This window comes from Cibotium barometz, chromosome 55 (assembly GCF_041138505.1).
Source record: "Cibotium barometz isolate CiBa-2024 chromosome 55, ASM4113850v1, whole genome shotgun sequence".
Classification (NCBI taxonomy): Eukaryota; Viridiplantae; Streptophyta; class Polypodiopsida; order Cyatheales; family Cibotiaceae; genus Cibotium; species Cibotium barometz.
Window position 1 is genome coordinate 15,129,679 of NC_141100.1, and position 24,349 is coordinate 15,154,027.

The 24,349-nt window shown below is 39.5% G+C and overlaps 1 protein-coding gene and 1 long non-coding RNA gene across 2 annotated transcripts; both read right to left on the minus strand.

The window, feature by feature from the left end:
* Window positions 1-18,272: 18,272 nt before the first annotated feature.
* On the minus strand, window positions 18,273-19,848 carry LOC147607411 (uncharacterized). The gene is made up of 3 exons (XR_015264750.1): window positions 19,672-19,848; window positions 18,599-19,303; window positions 18,273-18,507 (listed from the first exon to the last, which is right to left on the minus strand). It is a non-coding gene; the product is annotated as an uncharacterized LOC147607411 (long non-coding RNA).
* A 733-nt stretch (window positions 19,849-20,581) lies between these two features.
* On the minus strand, window positions 20,582-23,063 carry LOC147607412 (uncharacterized). Its single transcript, XM_086790380.1, has 2 exons — window positions 22,775-23,063; window positions 20,582-22,680 (listed from the first exon to the last, which is right to left on the minus strand). Exons 1-2 carry the CDS (start codon window positions 22,901-22,903, stop codon window positions 22,351-22,353), a joined length of 459 nt encoding a protein of 152 aa, XP_086646506.1. The 5' UTR covers window positions 22,904-23,063; the 3' UTR covers window positions 20,582-22,350.
* Window positions 23,064-24,349: the final 1,286 nt, after the last annotated feature.

Sequence of the window (24,349 nt, forward strand, 5' to 3'; positions counted from 1 at the left end):
TCTTAGGGTTTTAACAGTACTGGAGCCATTTGGTAGTAGTGGTTCTTTCTTGCATTCTTTTATGATGATTCACTGCATAACATTTATGTCTCCCATCAACTGCTGCCATCTTCAGAGATGTTCCTTAATGTCTTGTAGAACTTCATCCCTTCCTTCAGATTGGGAATCCGTATTAGATTTAGAGCTACTCCCTAAAGTTTCTTTGGATGTTGTGGGCTCTGTTTTTCTTGGGGTGTCTAAGACTTGGTGTTGCTTTCAGTATCTGTTTCAGATCCCTCACCACTATTGGTGCTTGAGCTTGAGTCCTCCCATGTGGACTCAAGTTCACTATAACCTATCCCCTCGGTATCAGAAGGTAGAGCATTGAATCATTCGTAGGGGCATGACCTTAGGGAGCTCCTCACCATCAAGTGTAACCCATGTAGATCCCCTAGCTCCCCATCATTCATAGGGGCACAACCGTAGGGAGCTCCTCACCATCAAGAGTGACCCATGTAGATCCTCTAGCTCCCTAGTTATCGATTGTAGCCATCATATGTATCTAGTTTAGATCATCTTTAGGATCAATATCTTGTTTGTCATCATCGTTGTGGGCTAGATCCTTCCCTTCCGCCTCAGTCTCTTCACTATAAGTATAGCAATATTACAATGGGGCTGAATGAGTGGTGGTGTCTAAATGGTTTTTAAAAAGTCCTCCAGTAGTACACATAGGATGTACACAGCTAGTCAAAGATAAACCTAGATGATGGAATCATCGAATTGGAGGTAGACATGGTTCTTAGACCAATCATGTACCATCTTTGCTTCTCTCATGAACAGACGTCCTAAGATCATTTCATATGATTCTTATTGTTTGGAAAAGTCCATAACAATGAAGGTAGGTTTAACGCAATCTTTGAGAACTTTGTTCTTTAAATCTCGTAAGCATCCCAATAGGTTGACAGTCCCATCAACCATCTTGACAATGATGATGTGGCTTGGCCATCTTCTCCGAGCATTTCTTGGTAATTATATTGACTCCCGCACCACCATCTAGGACTCCCATTATTGTGATGCCCTTGGCTGTATTAGTAGTAGTAGTGCGTTAGACTCATCACCTTCAAAATATTGTCCCAGTTTGTTGAGTGGAATTTTAACCATAGATTTGGTATTTTCTTATTCCACTGGGCTATCAATTCGGGTACAACTCAAAGTGTCTCCATTGTATATTAGGGACATGCCTTATGCATGTCAGCTAATGGTGGTAATCTGACATTGAGTTTCCGATTAAGGAGAGATTTCATCACTTCAAGAAATTTAGAATCTCCACTCAATCGGGATGTTATGGTTGTACTGGTTTGTGAGGCCATAAAGTCTAACAATTTGGGGATATTTAGAGGTGCGTTCATGACCTCATTTCCATAAGTAGGTGCCAATGAGACTGGAAAATCCATTTCCAAAATGGACTTAGGGTTTCTGTATGGTAGTTGTCCCTTAAACCATCAAACTATGAGAGGTGGAGGCCTTAGTCTCTTCCATGATAACACTCGGCACATTTAGAGGTTTGCGAATCTCAATAGTGGGCGTTAAAGTACTAGGGTGTAAAGTATCTGAGACTCTCAATTTCTTGGGTTTTGGTTCAAGCTCCTCTTGGGTTTTCATAACTAAGTCACCAAATTCTTAGAGTTGCTCAATCTCCTTCTGAGGGTGAGGATAAGAGCAATCTCCTTCTGAGGGTTAGGATAAGAGCCAAGTTTTGTTATGTGTGATCTAGTTTTAGGAATCGCATGTTCCTGTGGGTCTTCTTCCCCATGCTCTAGGTTTTGGAGGGTATTTCCCTATAACCCTATTCAGAATCAGCCCTTGTGTCCAAGGAGTCTGAGTCCTCATCTAGGTCCCTAATGAAGACTGGCTCTTGAGGCATCCCAAGATTTATCTTTTTGGTTTCCTTTATGCTCCCATTCTTAACCAACTTTTTTCTCCTATTTTTCTTGTTCTTCTTAGGTTTCACTACCAAGGCCACCACAGATTGTTGCTCGAGAACATGCTGGTTTTGGGCTTGTAGTCGGGTGATAGCATTCAACGTGGTGTGATCTAGATTTTTTAGGATCTGCCTTTGAGTTTGATTACTTACCCCAATCATGTTTAGGGGCATGATGATGGGTCCTGTTTGTGTGGGCTTGGCACCACAATCTTGTTAGGGTGGTCCTTAATCCAATGATCTATGCTACAATGGTTACAAGAAGTCGGTGTCATGTTTGAGGGTACTGCTTGTGGTTGAGATGAGGAAACTTCAGAGAACATTCTGAAACTCAATGGGGACCTTGACAATGGTAACATTGAAGAGGCATTCTTCTAGCTGTGGCATTAATGTCCCGGCCCCTACCCATCGCAAGTTGGTAAACTAGCTTGACTCCTCCTCTACCTTCATAATAGCTAGGATGAAGCTCTGTAGGGTCCTCAAAGAGGTGGGGGGTGGGTTTGACATCTACCTTGTATTCTTGGTAATCAATAGGCTCCTTGAAGCTTAGTTGAGGTGTGATCCTCGGGGGTGGAGGTTGAGGTCCTAAAACTGGTGGAGGTAACGACACATTTTGGGCATTGTAAATCCCCCCTTGCAATGGGTTGTTGTATTGTTTGATCCACATTGGGTTGAGATGTTGCTCCCAGGCATTATGGCTCGTGGCTTTGATGGGGCTGATAAAGCCAACTCTGTTGAGGCCTAGAAGTATTAGCAAGGGTTTACAAACGTGTGCGGCACTATGAAGCCTCATGTGACCATAATGTCCACCACAAAAAGCACAATTACCATTATAGCGTGCCCTTAGGACTAGACAATCACTGGTCGAATGTCCTTGTCGCACGGCAGATTGAGCACTATTGAAGCTCTCTGCTTGGGTACATATGTACGCTTTTGGGGGATCTATTGGTCTTCACTCCCTCTTGGAGTTCTTTCTTGAACTATTTAAAATTCATCTCCGCTGAAGTGTTGCCTTTAGTAAGGGGTTTAATTGTAGAAGTGTTATGTCCCCCCATGACTTTGGAAGCAATAGATTTAGAATTTGATGCTTTAGCTCCTTTGACCATGAGATTATCCTCTAGTTGGATGGCATTTGTTGTTGTGACTTTTATCCCATGTAGTGATCCCTCTAATGACTAGGCAATTATAGATTGTTTCATGGTTAAACCCATGGATGAAACTATCCAACAATTGATTATTCGAATAGCGTTCATGCAGAAAGCAACGAGAGTTCAAATGATTGAGACGGCTAATAAAATCTCTAATCGATTCCTCTTATTCTCTCTCAGCTTTGTGTAGCTGTGAAGATACACCCCCCATAAGACTCCTTCACCCACAAATTGCTTCAAGAACAATCTTTTAAGAGAGCGGTGAAATTCAAGCGTTCCTCAACCTGAGAGTTATATACTAATCCCCAACCTTACCATCTAATGTTAGACTAAAGGAATTGGTCTTGGAAATCTCATTTCATTCTTCTAGGGCCTCACACACTTGATCAAATACTTCCCAAATGTCTCATAGGATCACCATCCAGTGAACTTATGAGCTAGCTTGGCTATTTAGGCAGCCTTCCCATGGCTCTGTCGACCACGATTACAATCTCTAGTAAACTTATGAGTTAGATTGGCTATCTAAGAAGCCTTCCCATGGCTCAGTCGACCACCATCTCTCACAATTGGTGCTATGGATTCCTCTACCGCTCTTCCCATGGCCTGTGCAAAAGCACCTGGGTCTATGGGTACAACTGGTGTTGGCATAACAGGAGCAATGATAGGAGTAGGTGGAGGTGCAAACACGTGGCACTTCGTGAGAGGATGCATTGGTCTAAACCCTGGTGGGGGTAGATGTGCGACATAAGGCATGTGCCCTATTGGGCACCCCAATAGGTGCTCTAGTCATGTGGACATTAGGTGGAGTTGGTCTTGCAGGCAGGAGTTGGTAGCATAGCCACTTTAGGGAAGGGATGTTTCATGGGTGCACTAGAATGAGATGTGACCCCTCTAGGAATAGTAATACTAGATATGCCAGGTGGCACAGGGGGCTCCATGTGTGTAGTGGTGTTGGTTACCATGGTTACCGTGGGCATGTGGCTTAGAGGCAATTTTGCATCAGTCACATAGGTGCCATAGTCAATGTGATGCCATCCACTAGATGATGCAATGTACTAGTATTGTCTTGGGTAGGGGCAGCTCTAGGATCTAAGAAGGTGAAGCTCATGCTAGTCTGCCCTTGAGTCCTTGTAGCATGGCCTTGTGGGTTAGAAGATGTGGGTTGATCCATGGTATAGCCGGGTGTTACTACAAAAGTAGGATCTGTTGGGCTCACAAGAGGTGTTACCATTTTGCTCATTGTGGGTATTCTTGCTTTGGATGTCCTAGCTTGCGCCATGGGTCTTTGGATCCTTTCATGTTCAATGATCCTATATATATAATCGCAGATACCCTGAATGGTTCTCCTTCTCTATTGTGGCCCCAGATATGGCTTGTGTTAAAATATACAAGTGAATAGGGTGTCAAGCCCTTGGCTAGAGGCTGTAAAAGAGATCTGTAAATGTGAGAGAACCCATGAAAAGGTGAGAAGTATCTACTGGGAGAGAATAAAGGGTAGCATGAAAAGATTTAGGAGAGATTTAGGAGGTGTGGAGATATTCTGGGAGAGGTGGAGAGAATCAAGCAAAAGAGGTGGAGTGAATCAAGGAGAAATCAGTGGGATTGGATGCTTGGATGTAAACCCTATAAATTGAGGCATTGGCCTAATGAGAATTTGTTGGTTTTTGATTATCCATGCCTACATTAAGCTATCAGTTAATTGCTCACTAATCACATCTTAATTATCGTCTAATCTCTTTGTTAATGATATTGATTCTAGCATTTGATACACCATAGCTCATCACATTGCTGTAATTTTGACATGGTATAAGAGCCAGGTTAGAATCCATCAAATTTATGAGCCCATTATCTAACTAATTAGGATTAGTAGATGATTAAGAAATAATCACTTTTTTAGTTGTTTTTAATAAGTAGCCCACTGCACCCCCAGCCTAGTGGAGGGGCTTGATCTCCCTCTAGGAGCAACATTAGGGCAGCCCTTCTAGGCATACATAGCTAGCCTTCCCATAGTCCAGCAAAGCGAATCGGCACAGCAAACCGCCAAGAACAGCTCACGATTTTTGCTAATTTGCAGGCGTCATTTTTTATGAGAGGAAAAATGATATCTCTTCTTCTCCAGTTGGGTCTAATTCCTCTTGGCCCTAGGGTTTTCAAGGGTGCTCTACAAAAGTTGGTGAAGACAGAATTTGATTTAATCAAGTCTACAGTGAGATCCAAGCTCTTCATCAAATCTGCAGGTGACTTTGGTAAAACAGAGATTAAGCATTCAATGTTTGGTCAAATCTTGTGTTGCTTGGCTTAATCCTCTTCTAGACTAATTGCTATTGATGTCCTTGAAAGGATTTGAGCTCATTTGAACTCTAAGGCCTTAGATCTGGACTCCCCGCATACTCTATTTTTTGCACACAAAATAGAGGATTAACTTGCTAATCAATGATTAATCAGTGCTAATCACTATTTTTTTGGTGCAATTGAGGGTTCAAATTAACCATTAGGTATTTGGTACAGCTTCCCATAACTTTAGATTGCAATTCAGAGATAGTTTGATACTCCAATCATTCCGTACAAATTGGTTACCCTTGATTTAATGTAATTTCTAGTAATTTTATGCTGATAAATCTGTTGTAATCAACTCCCAAACACCAGATTGAGTTGTAAAAGGGTAGACACTACCCTTGAATCTTGAAATTGGATTAAGAGGTAAGACTCCCTTCACATTAGTGTGCTAGGAGTATTCACTTGAGGAGAGGTGTTGAAATATGCAAGTGAATAGGGTGTGTGCGGGAACAAGCCCTTAGCTAGCGGCTATAAAAGAGAATCTATAAATGTGAGAGAACCTGTGAAAAGGTGAGAAGTATCTACTGGGAGAGAATAAAGGGTAGCATGAGGAGATTTAGGAGGTGTGGAGATATTCTAGTAGAGGTGGAGAGAATCAAGCAAAAGAGGTGGAGTGAATCAAGGAGAAATCAGTGGGATTGGATGCTTGGATGTAAACCCTATAAATTGAGGCATTGGCCTAATGAGAATTTGCTGGTTTTTGATTATCCATGCCTACATTAAGCTATCAGTTAATTGCTCATTAATCACATCTTAATTATCATCTAATCTCTTTGTTAATGATGTTGGTTCTAGCATTTGATCCACCATAGCTCATCACATTGCTATAATTTTAATAGCTTGGACAATCCCCTCCTAACTAACACCATACGCTTGTCCTGTTGTGTGGCAAAATCCACAAGAGATTCTGCTGAGGTGTTATAATCCCAATCATTTGTGAGAAGACGTTGGATCCATGATTTATAAGCTTAGCTCTTTCCTCCAGGTAGACGTAATGTTATTACTTATGTCGAGATTATCGGGCACTACTTACGCAGTCATGGTTTGGGACTCGTTTTGGGTGTATTGGGCTATTTGGCCTGCTAATCATTGTTGTGCCAATTGCAAGGTCTCTTCTTCCTTTGCTCTAGTAGACTGGATCAGTGCCTTACTGCCTACACTTCTTCTAATGTCTTCCCACCACCAGGCATATGCACTTATGCCGGGGGCAGTTCAATGGTCACTGTTGTTGCAGCAGGTGCAACATGAGTTGTACGGACAATGATAGCAACATATACGCTCTTTGCTTGCAACGATGAGAGTACACTAGGTGTCTCTCTCTTGTTAACCTAAACTCCTTCATCATATGGTTTGTAAGTCATAAGGTTTGGTTCAGAGGTAGCATTTGAGGTCGGACCTTTGAGGTAGCTAGCTACGTGGCCAAAAAGACTAGTAGTTGGCTTGACTGGTGAGTATGGTAGATGGCTTGACTAGTGAGACTTGGTTAGGGTTCTCACTTCTTGGGATCGGGGATCCTTCCATTGAGTCAAAATCTGATGATGTATCACTGGTCCCTAGTACAGGTGTCCTTGTACAATGCTAAACTGGGTTTCGACCAAGGTCTTGAGCCCAGTATGTACTTGGCTCGATAGAAGCACTATTGTCTATAACGGCCTCTAATACATGCCCAGATTATAGGTGCATGTGATTATAGGGTGCAAAAAGGTCTTATAGATGCCTCAGACAAGTTTGGATTTTTTTCATTTTTTTAAATTTTATTTCAGATTTTTTTTGGATTAGCCAAAGTTTTTCCAAAACATGTCTTTTGTGTTTCTTAACTCGTATGACACCAAAAATAGTGTTTTTTTTGGGTCAGTCAAGCGTCGCCAGACAGCAGAGCAGGCGATGGCTCCCATAGTTAGGGAAGCTCGTTAACTATGTAAAATTGTAAATTTTTTGGGTGTCACACAAGTTGTGTCAACATGATCGTAAACACATCCTAAAACATATATTAGGCACGTTTGTGCGAGAACTTTCTGAAAAATTTCTATACTCTCTTTTTTTTTTTGCCCCCGACCTTTTACCTTTTCACTTATCACTTTTTAATTTTCATTTTTCATTTTTTATTTTTTACTTTTTGCTTTTCACTTTTTCTATTAACTATTTACAGTTTCACTTTTCAGTTTCACTGAAAAGGGGTTTTCCTATAATCTTTGACTTGGGGCCTGCACGCATTAAATGCATCCAACCACACAAAACAAACTTTTGGAAATTTCTAGCTCGTGGCCTAAAAGCTTGCACGCATTAAATACGACTTGCCAATCAACATGCCCCAAATTAGGGAGATGATTAAGTGTAATTAACTCATGTTAATTACACTAATGCAAAAATGCAAAAAACATAAAAATTTCTATGTGTGCCAAATCCTCCCCTAATTTCTGTTATTGTCCCAATTTCTCCACGTAAGGAGTCAAAATTGGGATAAACACTATGCTAGGAAATTGATTTTGTGGCCTAATTCATCCAATTCTTTCAATTTAATGCTCAATTGACTATTTTTTATTTAAAAATAAAAAAAGGCAAAAACTAGAAAATGCAAAAATCACAAATTGGACTTACAATTGATATGTAGGAGAAGAATTAATCAAAATGCACTAATTGCAGCACCCTTCAAGAAATGAAAAAAAGCAGAAATTGAGAAACATGTAAAAATTATAGAAAATATGCAAAAATTACAGAAATCAACAAGAACGCCAACAACGCCATAAAATGGACACATTTTCAGCTATTCATTTCTACCCTTCTTTGCAAAAACATAAATAGAATTATAAAGGAATTCTTTCATACACACACACATTCAAAATACATTTTGGCTATGTGGTAGGGCTATTCCCCGACAGCGGTGCAATTTATGGGAAGCCCTTGCACCATCATAGAAAGATTGCAGGAACTAGCCAATGTTGTGGGGCTTTGCCTCACTGCATAAAACAGCTCAAAATTGAGAAGTTAATCTACCATAACCTAGCCCACAATTGCATAAACAAGATGTTTCACTCACCTCATGTGAATGTTTATGCTTGGATTCTCATAGGACATAGTGTAGCCACACTCTAAGCTCCACTCCAACACTGCCGCCACACTCCAATGGAAGCTTGACCCTCCTCTCTCACTTAATCACACACACTCTCTCACATAGATAAAAGCAAGCACACAAGAGCTCAAACAAGCTAGACACAAGCAAGAAAGCAATAACATAGGTGAGTAGAGAAGAAGAGCATTCTATTGAATTAGCATAAGAAAATGAGTGGTGAGACTACAAAATGACCCTTATCTTGGCCCCCAGTCTTCACACCTTGGGTGACCGGGGGGTGACCATACTTAAAAAATAGGTCCATGGCTATCCACGACTGTCTAGACTTGTGAAAACACTTAATCTAAGAATACAATCTCCATAATTAATCCCCTGGCATGCCTTTCATAGACAAGTAGCGATTACATATGTAAAATATACAATGACACTGGAGAGGTGTCCAATGAGGGTTAACACACCTCTTAAATGATCATTTGATTAACTTGCATTATGTGACATGCTGGTGGTTGTGGTGGTAAAACATGTGGCAGTATAGATACTTAAAGAACTCTATACATTCCCCTCGTCTGGGGTTGTTAATATTACATCTATCTCACTCAACCTTGGTTTAAGTTTTCTCTGAATCTCCTTGTGATACTTCCTCATTTCCGAGGTGGCATACCCTCCTCCATTGCCTATTCAATATCTTTAGCACTGCCTCGTGTGACCATGTTCTCTCCATGACTCGATCCCCTGAGACTGGAAGAATCTTTCCCACGTATTGCCATATCAAAAGCATGCCTCTGACCAACTCCTTACAAAGATCTAGGCTGATCTTCTCCTATTCAAGACTCCTAAGTTAGGATTGTGCTTCTCTCATTTTTTCCTAAATCTCCTCTGATATTGGAAGAATCTTCCCTACGTATTACCGTATTATTGAAAGCACATCTCTCAGCCAATTCCCTATGGAGATCTAGGTTAGTCTTTTCCTATTCAAGCCTCAAAACTTTCCCTAATGTCAAAAAGCCCTTAGGAACATCCTTGAAGATATCATTAGGAACTCAATGGAGTCTTCTTGGGCCCTTTTATTTGGCAGTTTAAGGAAGTCAAACCTTTTCTCTTAAGAAGAAACATTTTCTAATTTGAAGCTTCAAAACGGCTACTTTATTCGAATTTGAATTTTGGGGGGAAAGTGGAATTTAAAATCTAGCGAATAAAACCATATCATGTAACATTTCTATGGAAAGCTCTTGATGCGTAGATCACGGATCTGTAATCTCCGCTCAAATCGGAGCTTGTATGTAGAAGTTATGGAGGTCCAAAAATTGTAAAATTGCCCCCTCCCCTTTTTTGGGAGAAAAGTGCACCCTTTGACCACTCTTACACCTCTCTTACAAACCAATGGTTTTTGCTTACATGGCGGGCTCCTATTTGTCAAAAAGTTAAACGTTTCCATAACCTCATGGCAAATTAAAGGGCCCAAAAAGACTCCATTGAGTTCCTAATGCGATGACATGATTTTATAGGGTTGAGAATTCCAACCGAGATCCTCTATAGATTCACAGGTGATGGTCTTTACCCAAACCTACCCGAGGATTGTTCAGATGAGTTCTTGACACCTCTAGTCAATGTTTCAGATGTTTATCTTATCAAATGGTCAATTTTTGTTCACTATAATTAGTGACGTGGTAATCATGGTGTGATCAACAATCACAAGAGTGATTCATGATGTGGTAATCACCTACCATGATTTTAGTAATGTGATTTATGATATGGCAAATCATGGGCATGATTGATGATCATGAGCCGTGACTCGTTAATCCATGATCACATTTGGATAGGATGGAATGTTTCAAAGAGATAAGGTGCATTTAATGTATAATCTTGGAAATTGCGAAAGAGATGAGTTTAGCAAAAAATCATGATGTGAACAAGAATCACGACCATGATTTTGCAATCTATAGAATCACAACTGCATGATTCTACAGGTGTTGACCAAAAATCAATGATTCAAGGGTGAAAATCTTAATTTTTACAGTTTATATTTTCTAGTTTGATCCCTTCCAACATGAATATTCAAATGAAAATAAGCAATGGAATTAATGGCTCTTTATTTTTTTGATTGTTTAAAAATGCAGTATGGGTGTTTACATTGTGATTACGGAGTTCTCACCATGCAAGTGTTGATGCAAATGTTTGCTTTGTTGCCTTCCTAATTTTTAAACATTGCAAATAGCAACTTCAAATGCTAAAACAATCCTTTTTTCACCTCTTTTTTTCTCTTTGTTCACAACCTTATCCATATCTTATTCTCTTCTCTACCAATCACACAGCTTCAACCAGCCATATTAAGGGAAAAGAGGCTTGTAAGAAGATGAGAAGGAGTGCAAATAGAGTAAAAAAGTTGGTGGTTCCCCGGCTGCAGCACCAAAAATGTCATGGGCTACACTATTTGTCTCTTGATGTAATGGATAATGCTCACCTTAACTTGTCATGGGAAACTTGCCGATATCCAAGGTCGTACCTAGGTAGCTCCAAGCTTTGCTAGTGGTAGCTAGAATCACTCTCTTGCCTTCTCCTCAATCTATCCCCCCCATGAGGTTGCCATTCTCCATACAAGGAGACTCACTCCTCTCTACTCTCACACTTAAGAATCTAAGTATAAGAGGAACATGCACCAAGAATGTAGCTCTCTCTCCTCTCAACTCTCTTTCTCTCTCACACTTTAGATAAACAAGATGTACACATGGTTGAGAATGAGTAATCAGGCCCCTTATTAACAAGGTCTAATTGACGAATGTTATAATCTGTACACATCCATGTGTCCAAATAATCATTCAAGCCCCTTATTCATAAGGTCTAATCGACTAATGTTATAATCTGTACACACATAGGTGCCCTAATAGTCACTTTCACTGGCCCAAAATCTCACCCTTCACAAGTAGATCACCACATGCATTTTTATTTGATAAACTTCTTATGTTACATACCTAGCTAAAAATAAAGATTCATCATCATAACTCTCGATAATAGCCTGCTTAAGAATTTTTCTAGTAAAAATCTTATTTTCTAATATTTATTAAAGAAGAATATCTATTATTATCTATCTTTGGAGTCTTAGATCAATAAGTATTATTATTATATCTCCATGAAATTCCCGACTTAAGAATTCTTCTAGCCTACCGCAAAATTTATAAGTTCAATCTTTATAAAAATGTCATGTAAAAAGAAAAAATGACATATGAGAGATGGAGCGACCTTACACATAGAAAGCTTTTGGCCTAGGCCAACTACCACTGTGAAGTCATTTTTATTCAACTTCCTGCAAAAAAGTTAATGGAAATGATATCAAATCCAAGAGCTAGAAGGTTTGATAATGGATATCAATGCTCCATCCTTATACAACCTTATATTGTATTATCTAAACACCTACTAGATCATGTTTATAGGGGTGCCATTATTAGGAGTAGCCATGGTTGGGCAGTTTATAACACATGAGATTATGGATTAGGATGCCAAATGGTTTAGACATAGATTGAATTAGATTTGGTACACTCCCAAACAGGCTACATGCTACACAGTTTGATAATTATCCCAAAGAATCTCAAAGAACGGTCCACACATGGAGTAGGTAGACTGAGAATAGAGTTTACTCTTAGAGACACTATATATCCTAGCATTTTGGGGACTCAGATGAGCCCATATGGATGTGGGAGGTCAAGAAACTGGCATAGAGTTTATCCTGCAAGCACAACGGCACTAACTATGACATGGACCTATGAGGTCATGTTATGTATACATTGCCTGTATAAAAACACGGGTGCCCTTCTTCACATAGTTCATCAATCATCACTTTGAGCTTTATATTATTCTTTTCTATCTAATCTATTATTGTGTAGATTGAGTTTTAAAGTTTTGTGATGTGAAAGATCCTACCTCTTCTAATTATTCTATTGTTTACACCACAAAAATAAGCTCTCATTTAAAGAGCATACAGTATAATAAGTATTTTTCTTTTCTTTTTCTCAAGGAATGTAATACATCCAAATCGACTTTTGTGATTAATGTATTTGAATAATATTTCATTATCTATAACTTTAGGCCTTAGGTTGATGCCATCCTCATTATGACATTTAGATAACACATACACATTATCAGGGAAAATTTGGACTTGGGCCCTTTAAGGATTTCTACACATTCTATCTCTACAAAAATGGGTGTATGGTGAAATTTTTACAAATAAAATTAGACATTTGGAATCTACTCTTTGAGACCTTTCTAAAATGATATATAGCATGATGGGTAATTTTTCATATTCAAGAAGTCCCTAAATTTGGTGATGATGTGGCACGTCATCACCAAATTTGGGGACTTCTTGAATATGCATTGGGTTCTATTATCTTCTTTTGATAAGAGAGTTTAAAGTTCATCAAGAAATTTCTTTGTCCCTTTGAAACACGAAGGAAAATGTGGGTCTAGCGATAGGGGATTAGTGATAAAACTTATGAACATCACTAAACTACACGTGTAGCGACACTTTCAACCATTATTTGAAAAAAAGAGTCGGGTGTTGTTTAGTGACATTTTGCTTGTCGCTATAGTTTTGTTGCTAAATGACACTATTAGCAACAAGAATTTCATGTAATCATAGGTTTATACTGTAGCCAATGCTCAATGTAGTTCAAATTTTGTTTCGTGGCACCTCCATATCCCTTCAAGTCCATCGGCTCAACCCTCACATCATCGAGCATCGCTAAACTACATGTGTAGCGACACTTTCAACCATTATTTGAAAAAAAGAGTCGGGTGTTGTTTAGTGACATTTTGCATTTTGCTATAGTTTTTTTGCTAAATGACACTGTTAGCGACAAGAATCTCATGTAATCATAGGTTTATACTGTAGTCAGTGCTCAATGTAGTTCAAATTTCATTTCCTAGCACCTCCATATCCTTTCAAGTCCATCGCTATAGTTTTGTTGCTAAATGACGCTGTTAGCGACTAGAATCTCATGTAATCATAGTTCAAATTTCATTTCCTAGCACCTCCATATCCTTTCAAGTCCATCGCTATAGTTTTGTTGCTAAATGACACTGTTAGCGACTAGAATCTCATGTAATCATAGGTTTATACTATAGCCAATGCTCAATGTAGTTCAAATTTCATTTCCTGGCACCTCCATATCCCTTCAAGTCCATCGACTCAACCCTCATCTCATCTCTTCATCTATCATCTCCCTCTTCTCATATCACTCCTTGATAAATTCTCACCTCAACTCCCTCAACCTCATATGCCTCTTCTCATATCCCTCCTTGGCTATTCCCCTCTCCCTTCTCTCCCACAAGCATGTACCACTTGAAGGTATATGCTCTTTAATCTAATGATTATACATGTGATTAGGGTTAATATCATCCTTAACTCCATATGTGAAGAGAGACCTCTTGCTTTCACCCTTTTTTATCCTCTACTTTCTTCTCCTGCTTATTTTTCATGTTTAAATTGGTTTTACTTCTCATAGATATTTTCTTCTCCTTCTTACTTCTGTTTAAATCGGTTTTACTTCTCCTTGCTTACTTCTCCTATTCAAATCGGTTTTACTTCTCTTGCTTACTTCTCCTGTTCAAATCGGTTTTACTTCTCTTATTTAAATCAGTTTTACTTCTCTTATTTAAATCAGTTTTACTTCTTCTTCTCTTACTAATAAGCAGGGTGCGGTATATATGGGTTTTTGTTTTATCACACATAAGATTTAAACTTTGCTTCTCCTTCTCTTACAAATAAGTAAGGCATATGTAGGTTTTTGGATTATTTCACCTAATATTTGAACTTTTAAAAAATGATATTTTCACAGAAGGTGAGCAACCCTCTCTCATTTTTTTAACAATAAGCTTTATGTTTATGGTTTATGGTTTATGTGTTTATAGGTCTTCTTTTTTTGGTCCAACACCTTGCCCTTCCTATTTAGGTAAGATCTAGACCCTAAACCCTTTCTATTAATTGTACACCCTCGGGTGCTATTAATGGTACACCCTCGAGTGCTATGGGAGTTTTTGTTTTCATGTTACTAGTATACATAAAGAGGCCTCTATGCATAGAGATATTATGCATAAGAGGCCTATACGCATGCATATAGGCCTATATGCATGCATATTAGAGCATATACATAGATCTAATATGCATGCATGCATATGTACTCTATATGCATGCATAATAGAGCACGCAAAGCGCTAATATGCATGATAGAGCTAAGCTTTATGCCTGTATAGAGCATGCATAAAGCATACATATGCATGCATATAGAGAATACATAAAGCATACATATGCATGCATAGAGAATTCATAAAGCATACATATGCATGCATAGAGAATACATATGTTATATGTATGCATATTAGAGCTTTGCATGCATAGGGAATACATTATTATGTTATATATGCATGCATATTAGAGCTATGCATGCTCTATGTACATGCTCTAATATGGATGCTTTATACATGATCTATGTATTCTCTAATATGCATACATATAACATGTAAATCTCCAGTAATATGTATGTATAGAGAATGCATAAGAGACTGGGGTGTATCCATATTAGATCTATGCATGCTCTATGTTGTATGCTCGATACACATGTTTATTAGGAGCATACATATAGGAGCATACATAGAACATGCTCTATGCATGAACATTAGGAGCTTTACGTTAACGTTTTTTTTTTGGGAAAAGAGTTCCCAAATCTTAGTTACCAAGAAAAAACACCCATGTAGGCTAAGTATAGACTCAACTACTGCACCGAAAAAGCGATGAGAAAAAAACGTGGGGGGTGCTCTTCTCCCCTACCTGGCCACTCTAAGGCGAGGAGTTTACCTCATACAGTAGTAGAGTGGGAGGGGTGGGGGAGGAAAAACCATACTGATGGTCTATAGTGCTAGGTGGGCTCACCACCTCTACCACAGTGAGAAAAGGATTGTGATGCAAAATCTACAAGTGATGTGCTCAAAGCCACCCTAAATCTTCCTCTATAAGTGAAAAAAGGACTGTGATACAAAATTTGCAAGAAGGCATCATAGCACTTGCGATGTGGTTAAATCAACCCTAAATCTTCCTCGAGTGTCCATAGAGGGTTGTGTGAAGATATCAAGCCATATGCTCTAGATGGTCTCTGCTGGTGGGGTGGTGGTGCTCTTGATGGTCTTGCATATAGGGATCTTGCCAAATGTGCCACGCAGCAATACTATTGCAAATCTCCCATCTGTGGGGTAGGAGCCTAGAGTTAAGGGATTAGGAGAGGGAAACTAGAACTATTGCAAATCTCCCATCTATGGGGTAGGAGCCTAGAGTTAAGGGATTAGGAGAGGGAAACTAGAACTACAACTGGCAATATCCAACAATGATGAGTTGATGTGCCAGTCCCAAACCCTCCTCAACAACTCCATAAACTCTTTGTTGTAGTGTCCACCCATTGAGATCCTTGGAAGGGGTCTCTGCTCTGACAAGTCTTTCACCACGAGTCTTGATAGAGAAGGTGAGGAGGGATGAACTAGCTTAAGTGTCGTTTACCACTTGGAAGAAGTCCACGAACGATTAACTTACCTAATAGAGATCAACTCTAGATAGAGGGGTTGATGATGCCAAGGCCTCCCCATCAAGGCAAGTAGAGTAGAGGTGAGGAGGTGGTGAAGAGGCAGGCAATAAAGGGGGCGGGAAGGGAAGGTGAGAGGGGTGTGACGATGAAGGGGGGTGTGAGAGGGGTGTGGCGATGAAGGGGGGTGTGAGAGGGGTGTGATGATGAAGGGGGGAGGGGAAATGGGTAGCTATAGGGGGAGCTCTAGCTTGCAGGGATTTGTTAGAGGATATTACTATTCATTAATGTTTTTTCTAACTGTTGTTTAATATTTTAGGTCTTGAGCCCACCAACACCTCCTTAACTCTTGAGGTAGGATTCTTAAAACCTTTTCTTGCTTATTTTTATAAATTGTACACTTGGGTGCCACGGTCTAGGGTTAATTCCACTACTTTTGTTAGCATAGAATACATAGAATATTTAAAGGGTTGCTATGATGTAATGGATAGCACAATCGGTACAACTTGCAAGCATAACATCTCAATAGTTAATGACATGGAGATGTAATGTATAGCACAATTGGAATAGCTTGTAGGCATAACATCTCACCAATGATAAATCACATATAATTAGAAGTAGCATATAATGGGCTGTAAGTTTAGCACTTTATCTAACCTTGTTTCTGTGATACCATGTTAAAAATTTATAGAAGCAAAAGAGTTCTTAACAATATGAGATTATTGTTAAGATCACAAAGATAGAAAAACGAATAATATGATTAACTTCTAAAACTGATGCACATTATCAACTCAACTTTCAACATGTTAATTATAGAGAAAATTGCTTCTAAAAATAAGAAAGATAGGTACAAATAAATGATGAACTAGAGGGAGGTTCTCTCAAGATAAGAGATGGAGACCTATATAATGTAACACGCTTTTCTAATACTTATTCCACTTCTTTTGTTAGAATAGATTACATAGACAATTTGTAGGGATGCTATGATGAAATCGATAGCAGAACTGGTACAACTTGCAAGCATAATCATATGGAGATGATACTTTATAATTATAAGAAGCATATAATGGGCTATAAACTTATAGAAAATGGTATCTCAAATTCTATACTGGATGAGTGCAAGCTAACCTTTAGGTGCCATTTATGATAACTCCATGAAATGTTAATAGTTAGTAAAATTATTGTTCCATGTAGAATGAATTCCTAGTGATTGTGTGATGTTTCCCACTTAAAAAGGAGAGCCTTAAGTATATTTTCATCAATCATCATAACTGGATCATTTTACAACTCACATCAACAACATCCTCATTTTCAACACTTCTAACTAGTCCTCCATATTGCATGCTCTCCATGTAACCTTGACCATTAATAATTCATACCATGGAAAAAAGGAATATAATTATCCTTAGTATAAACTTTGGTGTTTTTGAGAGCTATATTGAGGGAAATATTGAGGTGCATGTTGTGAGGTATATATCAAGGTCAGCAAACAAGGTTTTGGACCACTACAAGAGGTGGGGCCATTATTATCCACGCTTTTTTCGACGCTTTAGAACTAAGCTTAAAATCCCCTAAACGCCAAAATACCCGTCGAAAAAAGCATCAAAATAGAAACGTCGAAATAAGCGTCGAAACAAGAGTCGAAAAAGTAAATTTACCATGCATTTTTCGATGCCTTTTTCGACGATTATTTTGACTAACATTCCGACTACTATTTCGACGGTTATTTCGACTGTTATTTCGACTATCATTTAGACGCTGTTTTCGACGGATGCAGGAAACTTTTGACGTTTATTTCGACGCGTGCAAGTATTAAAATTTTTTTGGCATAATGGTGCATCCAGCTGCAGTCTTGTAACTGGATGTACCATTATGCCAAATTTATAGAGTACTAAAGGCAATTGTACTCTGATGTGAAGAACGAAGCGAATTTGTTGAAAAAGTTAGAGAGAGTGCCATAATGTTTTTGACATTATAAAGTAGGTACAAAATTCATACAAGTGCAAAAAATGGCCAAATTATATTGCAAGATGTGAAATTTACATATCAAGCTCTGACGAGATAAGCTAAAATTTGCATACAATCTATACAAGCTCAAACAAAGATGTGAGCTGACCAAAATGTGTATGTACAAGGGGAAAGACATGGGCAAGGCCACTCTATGCAGAGCCCTCACTCAGGATCAGGCATTAGTCCCTGCAAAAACCATACAAGATGCTTTTTTTGGTATACCAAAACAACGATCTAACATGACAAGGCAAAGCAAGTTTACAAATCATAAGGTTAAGGCTTGCCGCACTTACTATATTGATAATGCGCTCCCAATTGAGGTTGGTGCCTTCTTGCTCAAGCTTCTCCAAAAGAAAGTATGTGTTATGGCAAGCGAGCAATGTCCTTCTCTTCTCACGTTGCCGGCTGACCAACCACTTGATTCTAAAAGTACCAAAACAACAAGATAAGCGTTGATACTAACAAAGTAGACATAACATCAAATGAAACATACAAGATAAATGTTGATACTTACAAAGTAGACATGGAATGCATCCCCACCATTGCTTCCAAGGTGAGAGCTTCCTATGCTCTCCATTCGGGCTTTGGCCACATCCTCTTGTTGCTTATAGCATTGGGGATTTCGAGCATGCTTTTGCTTCTCCCTCATTCCAACCCTCGGTGCTCATGTACCAAGGCTTCTCACCCCCTACCTTCACTCTCCTAGTCACATCTCCCCCGCCACCAATGTTTCATGATCTCCACCATGTGGTTCTTTATCCACCTTATGGGGACGACATCATTACCACACCGGCCGGCTTGTACTCATCCTTGATTTGATTTATGACTCTATCTTTCTTGTCTTTATCCAACTTTGGCCATAAAGTCATTTGCAACAAAGAAATGTGGAAAAGTTCACGGATGCGGCTCTTCATCTCTTGCCCGACATTATCCAAAACCACAATGCCATTGACAGTCCTCTGCGAGTGGACGAGCGACCTGGGGGAAGGGTCCTAGGCGGATCTTTGTGGGGTTTGTACAAGTGAACTAGGGTTAGCGGGTCGTGGTGCCTGATGGTGCGGTCGAAGTGCCCGACCCTCTCCCAAAATATTATTGTGCCATCGCTCTTTGTTTGGCCGTGGCTTGTGCTAAAAAACCCATAAACTGGTCAGGCGACATGGCATATGGAGAGAAGGATGGAGAGTAAGCCCGTGTCTCATCTGGAGTGCGAGACATGTTTCTACACACACATAACAAAGCCCACATGGACCCTTTAATAAGACCATACACATGAATTATCCCTCAACATTCATTCATTTATGCATGAGGCCTTATGCATAAAGCCTATGCATAAAGCTATGCATGAGGCTTATGTATAAGGCCTTAAGCATGAGGCCTAATGCATAGAACTATGCATGAGGCCTTATGCATAAAGCGTATGCATAAAGCATGCATGAGGTCTTATGCATAAAGCTATCCATGAGGCTTATGCATAAATCATGAATGAGCATTATGCAATACTTATATGCAAATCTACAAAACAAATCCCCAGCACCCAAGGGTGCAATAATAATAGAGGAAAGAGAGGAAAGATAGAAAAGCACTTACCTCTTTTTCGTGATGTTGAAAGAGAGGATTAGAGGACCTACAAAACCAACAAAAGGGTGAGGAAAGGATTAGTAATGCATACATACAAAAGCTTATGCAAGCTATGCTAAAGCTTATGCAAGCCTTATGCAAACTATGCTGCTATGCAAGCCTTATGCAAGCTATGCTAAATCTTATGCATAAAGCATGCATGAGGCCTTATGCTGCATAAAGCTTTAAGCATAAAGCTATGCATGAGGCCTTATATATAAAGCTTATGCATGAGGCTTATGCATAAAGCACTATGCAAGCCACGCTATCCTAAACTAAACCGTACCCCAGCACTATGCATTAAGCATGCATGCATAGAGCTTAATGCATGCATAGAGCTCTATGCATTATGAACATAGAGCTTCATTTATGCATTAAACTATACGAATAGAGCTTAATGCATAAATTAAGCTCTATGATTAGAGCTCTATGCATGTGCATTAAGCTCTATGCAATAGAGGACCTACAAAACAAAATCCCTCTTTTTGGTAGATAAAAATAGAGGAAAGAGAGGATAAAAAGATAGGAAAGAGAGGAAAGCACTTACCTCTTTTTGGTGATGTTGAAAGAGAAGATTAGAAGACCTACAAAACTAACAAAAGGGTGAGCCTGAAAGGATTAGTAATGCATACATACAAAAGCCCTAAGAACCTAATGCATACATACAAAATCGAAAAGAGAGGAAAGAGAATTTTTTTTCCTCTTTTTGGTGAAGTTTAAAGAGAGGATTAGAAGACCTACAAAACAAAACAAAAAGTTGAGAAAAGAATTAGTAATACAAAACCCTAAAAGTGTGAATAGCATGGATACACAAGGAGGTTTATCCTTCAACACACACACCAATTTAACAACCAAGAGGTGAGGAGAGGAGAGGGGAGGGGAGGGGAGGGGAGGGGAGGGGAGGGAGGGCAAAGAAAGAGGTGGAGAAGAGCTTGGGAGAGAGAAAGAACCTACAAAATAAATGAGAAAGCAAAAAAATAAGAAAATTACTCATAATTACACACACAGACATTTTACATCATATGTACATGTAACCAACCAAGAGGAGATGGGAGTGAGGGAAAAGGAGGCACACTTGTTGGTGGAGGAAGCAAGCAAAACACATGCACACGAAAAAAAATACAGAAAAAAGAGAGTTTCTATTTTACTGTAAAAACTTACATCGTCGATATATGCGACGAAATAAGCATGGAAAAAGCGTCGAAATAAGAGTGGAAAAAAGGGTCAAAAAATACGTGGAAAATAGCGTGGAAATAAGAGTCAAAAAAATAAAATGCCCACGCTCTTTTCGATGTATATTTCGACAGCTTTTTCGATGCTTATTTCGACGGTCGCTACTTTTCATTCAAATTCAAAATCTTGCGCGTCCCCGACATTTCAAATTATCTTACGCACGACCAGGTGTGGAAACTAAGTGTCGAAAAACAATGATTCTCTTGTAGTGGACTTTTCAAACCTAGGACAATGATCAAAGAACCTCCACCTCATATGGCTATATTATTGTAGTGAATTAAATTGGTCACTAATCTTGAAAATTGAAACACATCTAAACGTTGTCCATGCATGATTGATAAACCATTTATGATCCTAGTTTTTGGTTCTCAAACTTGAAATCTTAAATAATCAAACTAATAAAAAGTATACCCATGTTCTATTCATAAAAGTTAAATGTTTATAAAGCTCTTTCGAGGTTGACCTAAGCATGCTATGATTTGTGACAAGAAAAATAAATTATTATATGTAAAGGTCTATATGGTTTATAACACATTTGCTACTTCATAAATCACATATAGTTTGAATGCTTCTTATGGTATTGAAAAGTACAAAAATTAATTGAGTTCCATGGTATGTACTGCATAAGAAGAGATTAGATGCCTTGGTTGCATGCTAAGTATTTGGGGAATGTTTTGGATTGGCATCTAATTTACGACTGACTCAAAGAATTAAGTTGTCCATACATTGCTTTTGGAGTTTGGGGTAAGGTTTGTGATAATGATAAAAGGCATGAGGTGATCCTTATATCTATGGTTGTCAAAATTAACATAGTTGAGGAAGGCATGAGTCATCTTGTGTATTATAGAAAGGTGACATGCCATAGCATTGACAAAAGTGCTTGACGAGGGAAGCATAAGGTCAATGTTTACATGTTTATGATGAGAGGTAGCATTAAAAATCATTATCGAATATGTGATGCACTCCATGAAAGTTGAGCAACTAAGCTAGGCAAAGTGTACAAAAGGTAGTACCAATGGTCATGCGACTCTAGTCTAATGAATTTGGAATGACCTCTTCCATTAAAAAAAGTAGAGGATACGAGGAGTAATTCTATGCATATCATGTATTTATGTTTACATTAAACCTTCGGAGAGCTAGCATTCCCTGTGGTGGCGGGAAGTAACTATGATTCTCTTAAGGTAGCTAAATGCATCTAAATCTAATTAGTATGTATGATCCAATACTAAGAAATGGATACAAAAGTGGGGAATTAGCTATAACTCTCTTAAGGTAGCTAAATGATATAATTACAGGAAATGCATACAAAAGCTGAATATATTAATTATCTACATAGAGCATGATGATGCAGTACTAGGAGATGCATAGGAGAGCTGATTATAAGTTCCTGTAATCTATGAAGGTAATTTAAGGTGATTAGCAAGTGAGGCAGTTGCAAGTGAATGGAGTGAAGGAGCAGACGCCAAAGGGCTGGTTGGGGGCATCGCAGAAGATGGTGAAGCAGCAAGGAGCTCGAAGGCACACGGTTTGGGTGTCGTCACAGCAGCGGCACCTCGAGCACGTGCGAAAGGGCGAGAGCTTTCTCCTCCCACCATAAACAGTGGCGTTGAAGATCCGGTAGAGCTTGGGCTCTCGAGGCGCAGGGAAGACCTTCACCTCTGTGCCATTGGGTAGCCGTATCCATGCATCGTCGCCCGAGCTCCTGCTCCTCTCTGATCCAGCAATATAGTCGATATTGCCGCCATTCTGCACGATCGTAGCCACCAACTTCATTAGATTGACGCACTGCAAGATAACTGTAATATGCTCACACTTAATTATAATTAGCAGGGTGTTTTACCTGGATATTGGTGTAGTGTTTCTCGTGTTCTTCAGCTTGATTGTGGACTTGAAACGACTCCAATGCTGAGATAGGTAGCACTGCATGGAGGAGTAGTAAGGAAAGGATAGAAACTGAGGGGAAGTCCATGTGCGTGCTTGATATTTGTGATTAAGGAGAGATAATAATGACTGCGAAGGCTGCTTTATGGTGAGGTTAGGCAACAGGAGAAAACGGAAGGTGGTGAGAATGAGAAAGGAGCCATGCTGTTTTTGTGTGTGTGTGTGTGAGAGAGAGAGAGAGAGAGAGAGGGGGGGGAGAAGGGTTTAATTGGTAGGGTGTGTGGTGTGAGAGAGAGAGAGAGAGAGAGAGAGAGAGAGAGAGAGAAAGAAGGGTTTAATGGGTAAGTGTTGTATGTGTGTGTGTGTGATGGGTAGATGTTGTGTGTGTGTGTGTGAGAAAGAGAGAGAGAGAGAGAGAGAGAGAGAGAGAGAGAAGGGTTTAATGGGTAAGTGTTGTGTGTGTGTGAGAGAGAGAAAGAAAGAAAGACATATTAACGTCTCCTAAAGGCTGAAATGGCCCTTGAGACCAAAACAAGGTACAACTGATGATGATGATGATATCTCATCATAACAAATCTGAAAGAAAGAATGAAAATAATCACATCCTAAGAGAGCTAAGAGCTGAAAGGTGAACCGTTGAATCGTCGTAAACTCCTTCGGTGGCAGGCAATGATGGCTTCGGTGTGTTGTGTATGTGTGTGTGTGAGAGAGAGAGAAGGGTTTAATGGGTAGGTGTTGTGTGTGTGTGTGTGTGTGTGAGAGAGAGAGAGAGAGAGAGAGAGAGAGAGGGGTTTGATGGTGGGTAGGTGATAAAAGTGGGTCTGTTTGTTGTTGCTGCATGTGAGAGACCGAAGCTTTTTCGTGAGCTTGGAAACATTGCGCCGTGCAGCGCCACTCAATCCAAGGCTGTTTAACAAACCCAACACATGCATAAAAAAAAGCTTTCTAACGACGGCCCAACGCTTTTACAAAGACCCTGTGCATGCTTCTTCCCACCACGAGACGATGAACCCTATCCGACCATCCCAAGCATCGGTTTTGCCTTTTCTTTTGTCGTTTTGGCCTTCCCAATGCCTTTTCTACTAATTACATGAGTAAAGATCGCCCATCTCAAGATCGCCCACCACCCACTTGCCACCCTCTCTAGGCCTTCCCAAGTTCCAACCATTGGTTTGCAACCTCACAGAACCTTCCTCTCACATGCTCCTAAGAGGAGCATACCTTAAAAGCCACATCCACATTCATACCCAACGACCTTAGAAACCCCACATGGCTTGTGGGATTGCCCTTGGGATTACATGGACCCACCTGGGTTCAAGTCTCTTCGTCGATTGGTCTCTCTACATCAATAAAGTCGACGTTAAGCAGCTCTCTCTCTCTTTCACATATACACCCTACACACACACTCACACCCATGTACATAAACACACAAGCAAACAAGCCTATGCATCTGTGTGTGCACAGACGTGCGTACACACACATACATGCATTCTAGTCTATACTTTAAGAAGGTGGCAAGAGAGTATTCTCCATA

Excerpts from the sequence above, each read along its gene's own strand:
- LOC147607412 (XM_086790380.1), bottom strand. The coding sequence starts at position 22,903 with ATGGACTTCCCCTCAGTTTCTATCCTTTCCTTACTACTCCTCCATGCA. Across the intron at positions 22,681-22,774 it reads AACACTACACCAATATCCAG|AATGGCGGCAATATCGACTA; the intron begins GTAAAACACCCT and ends ACGATCGTGCAG.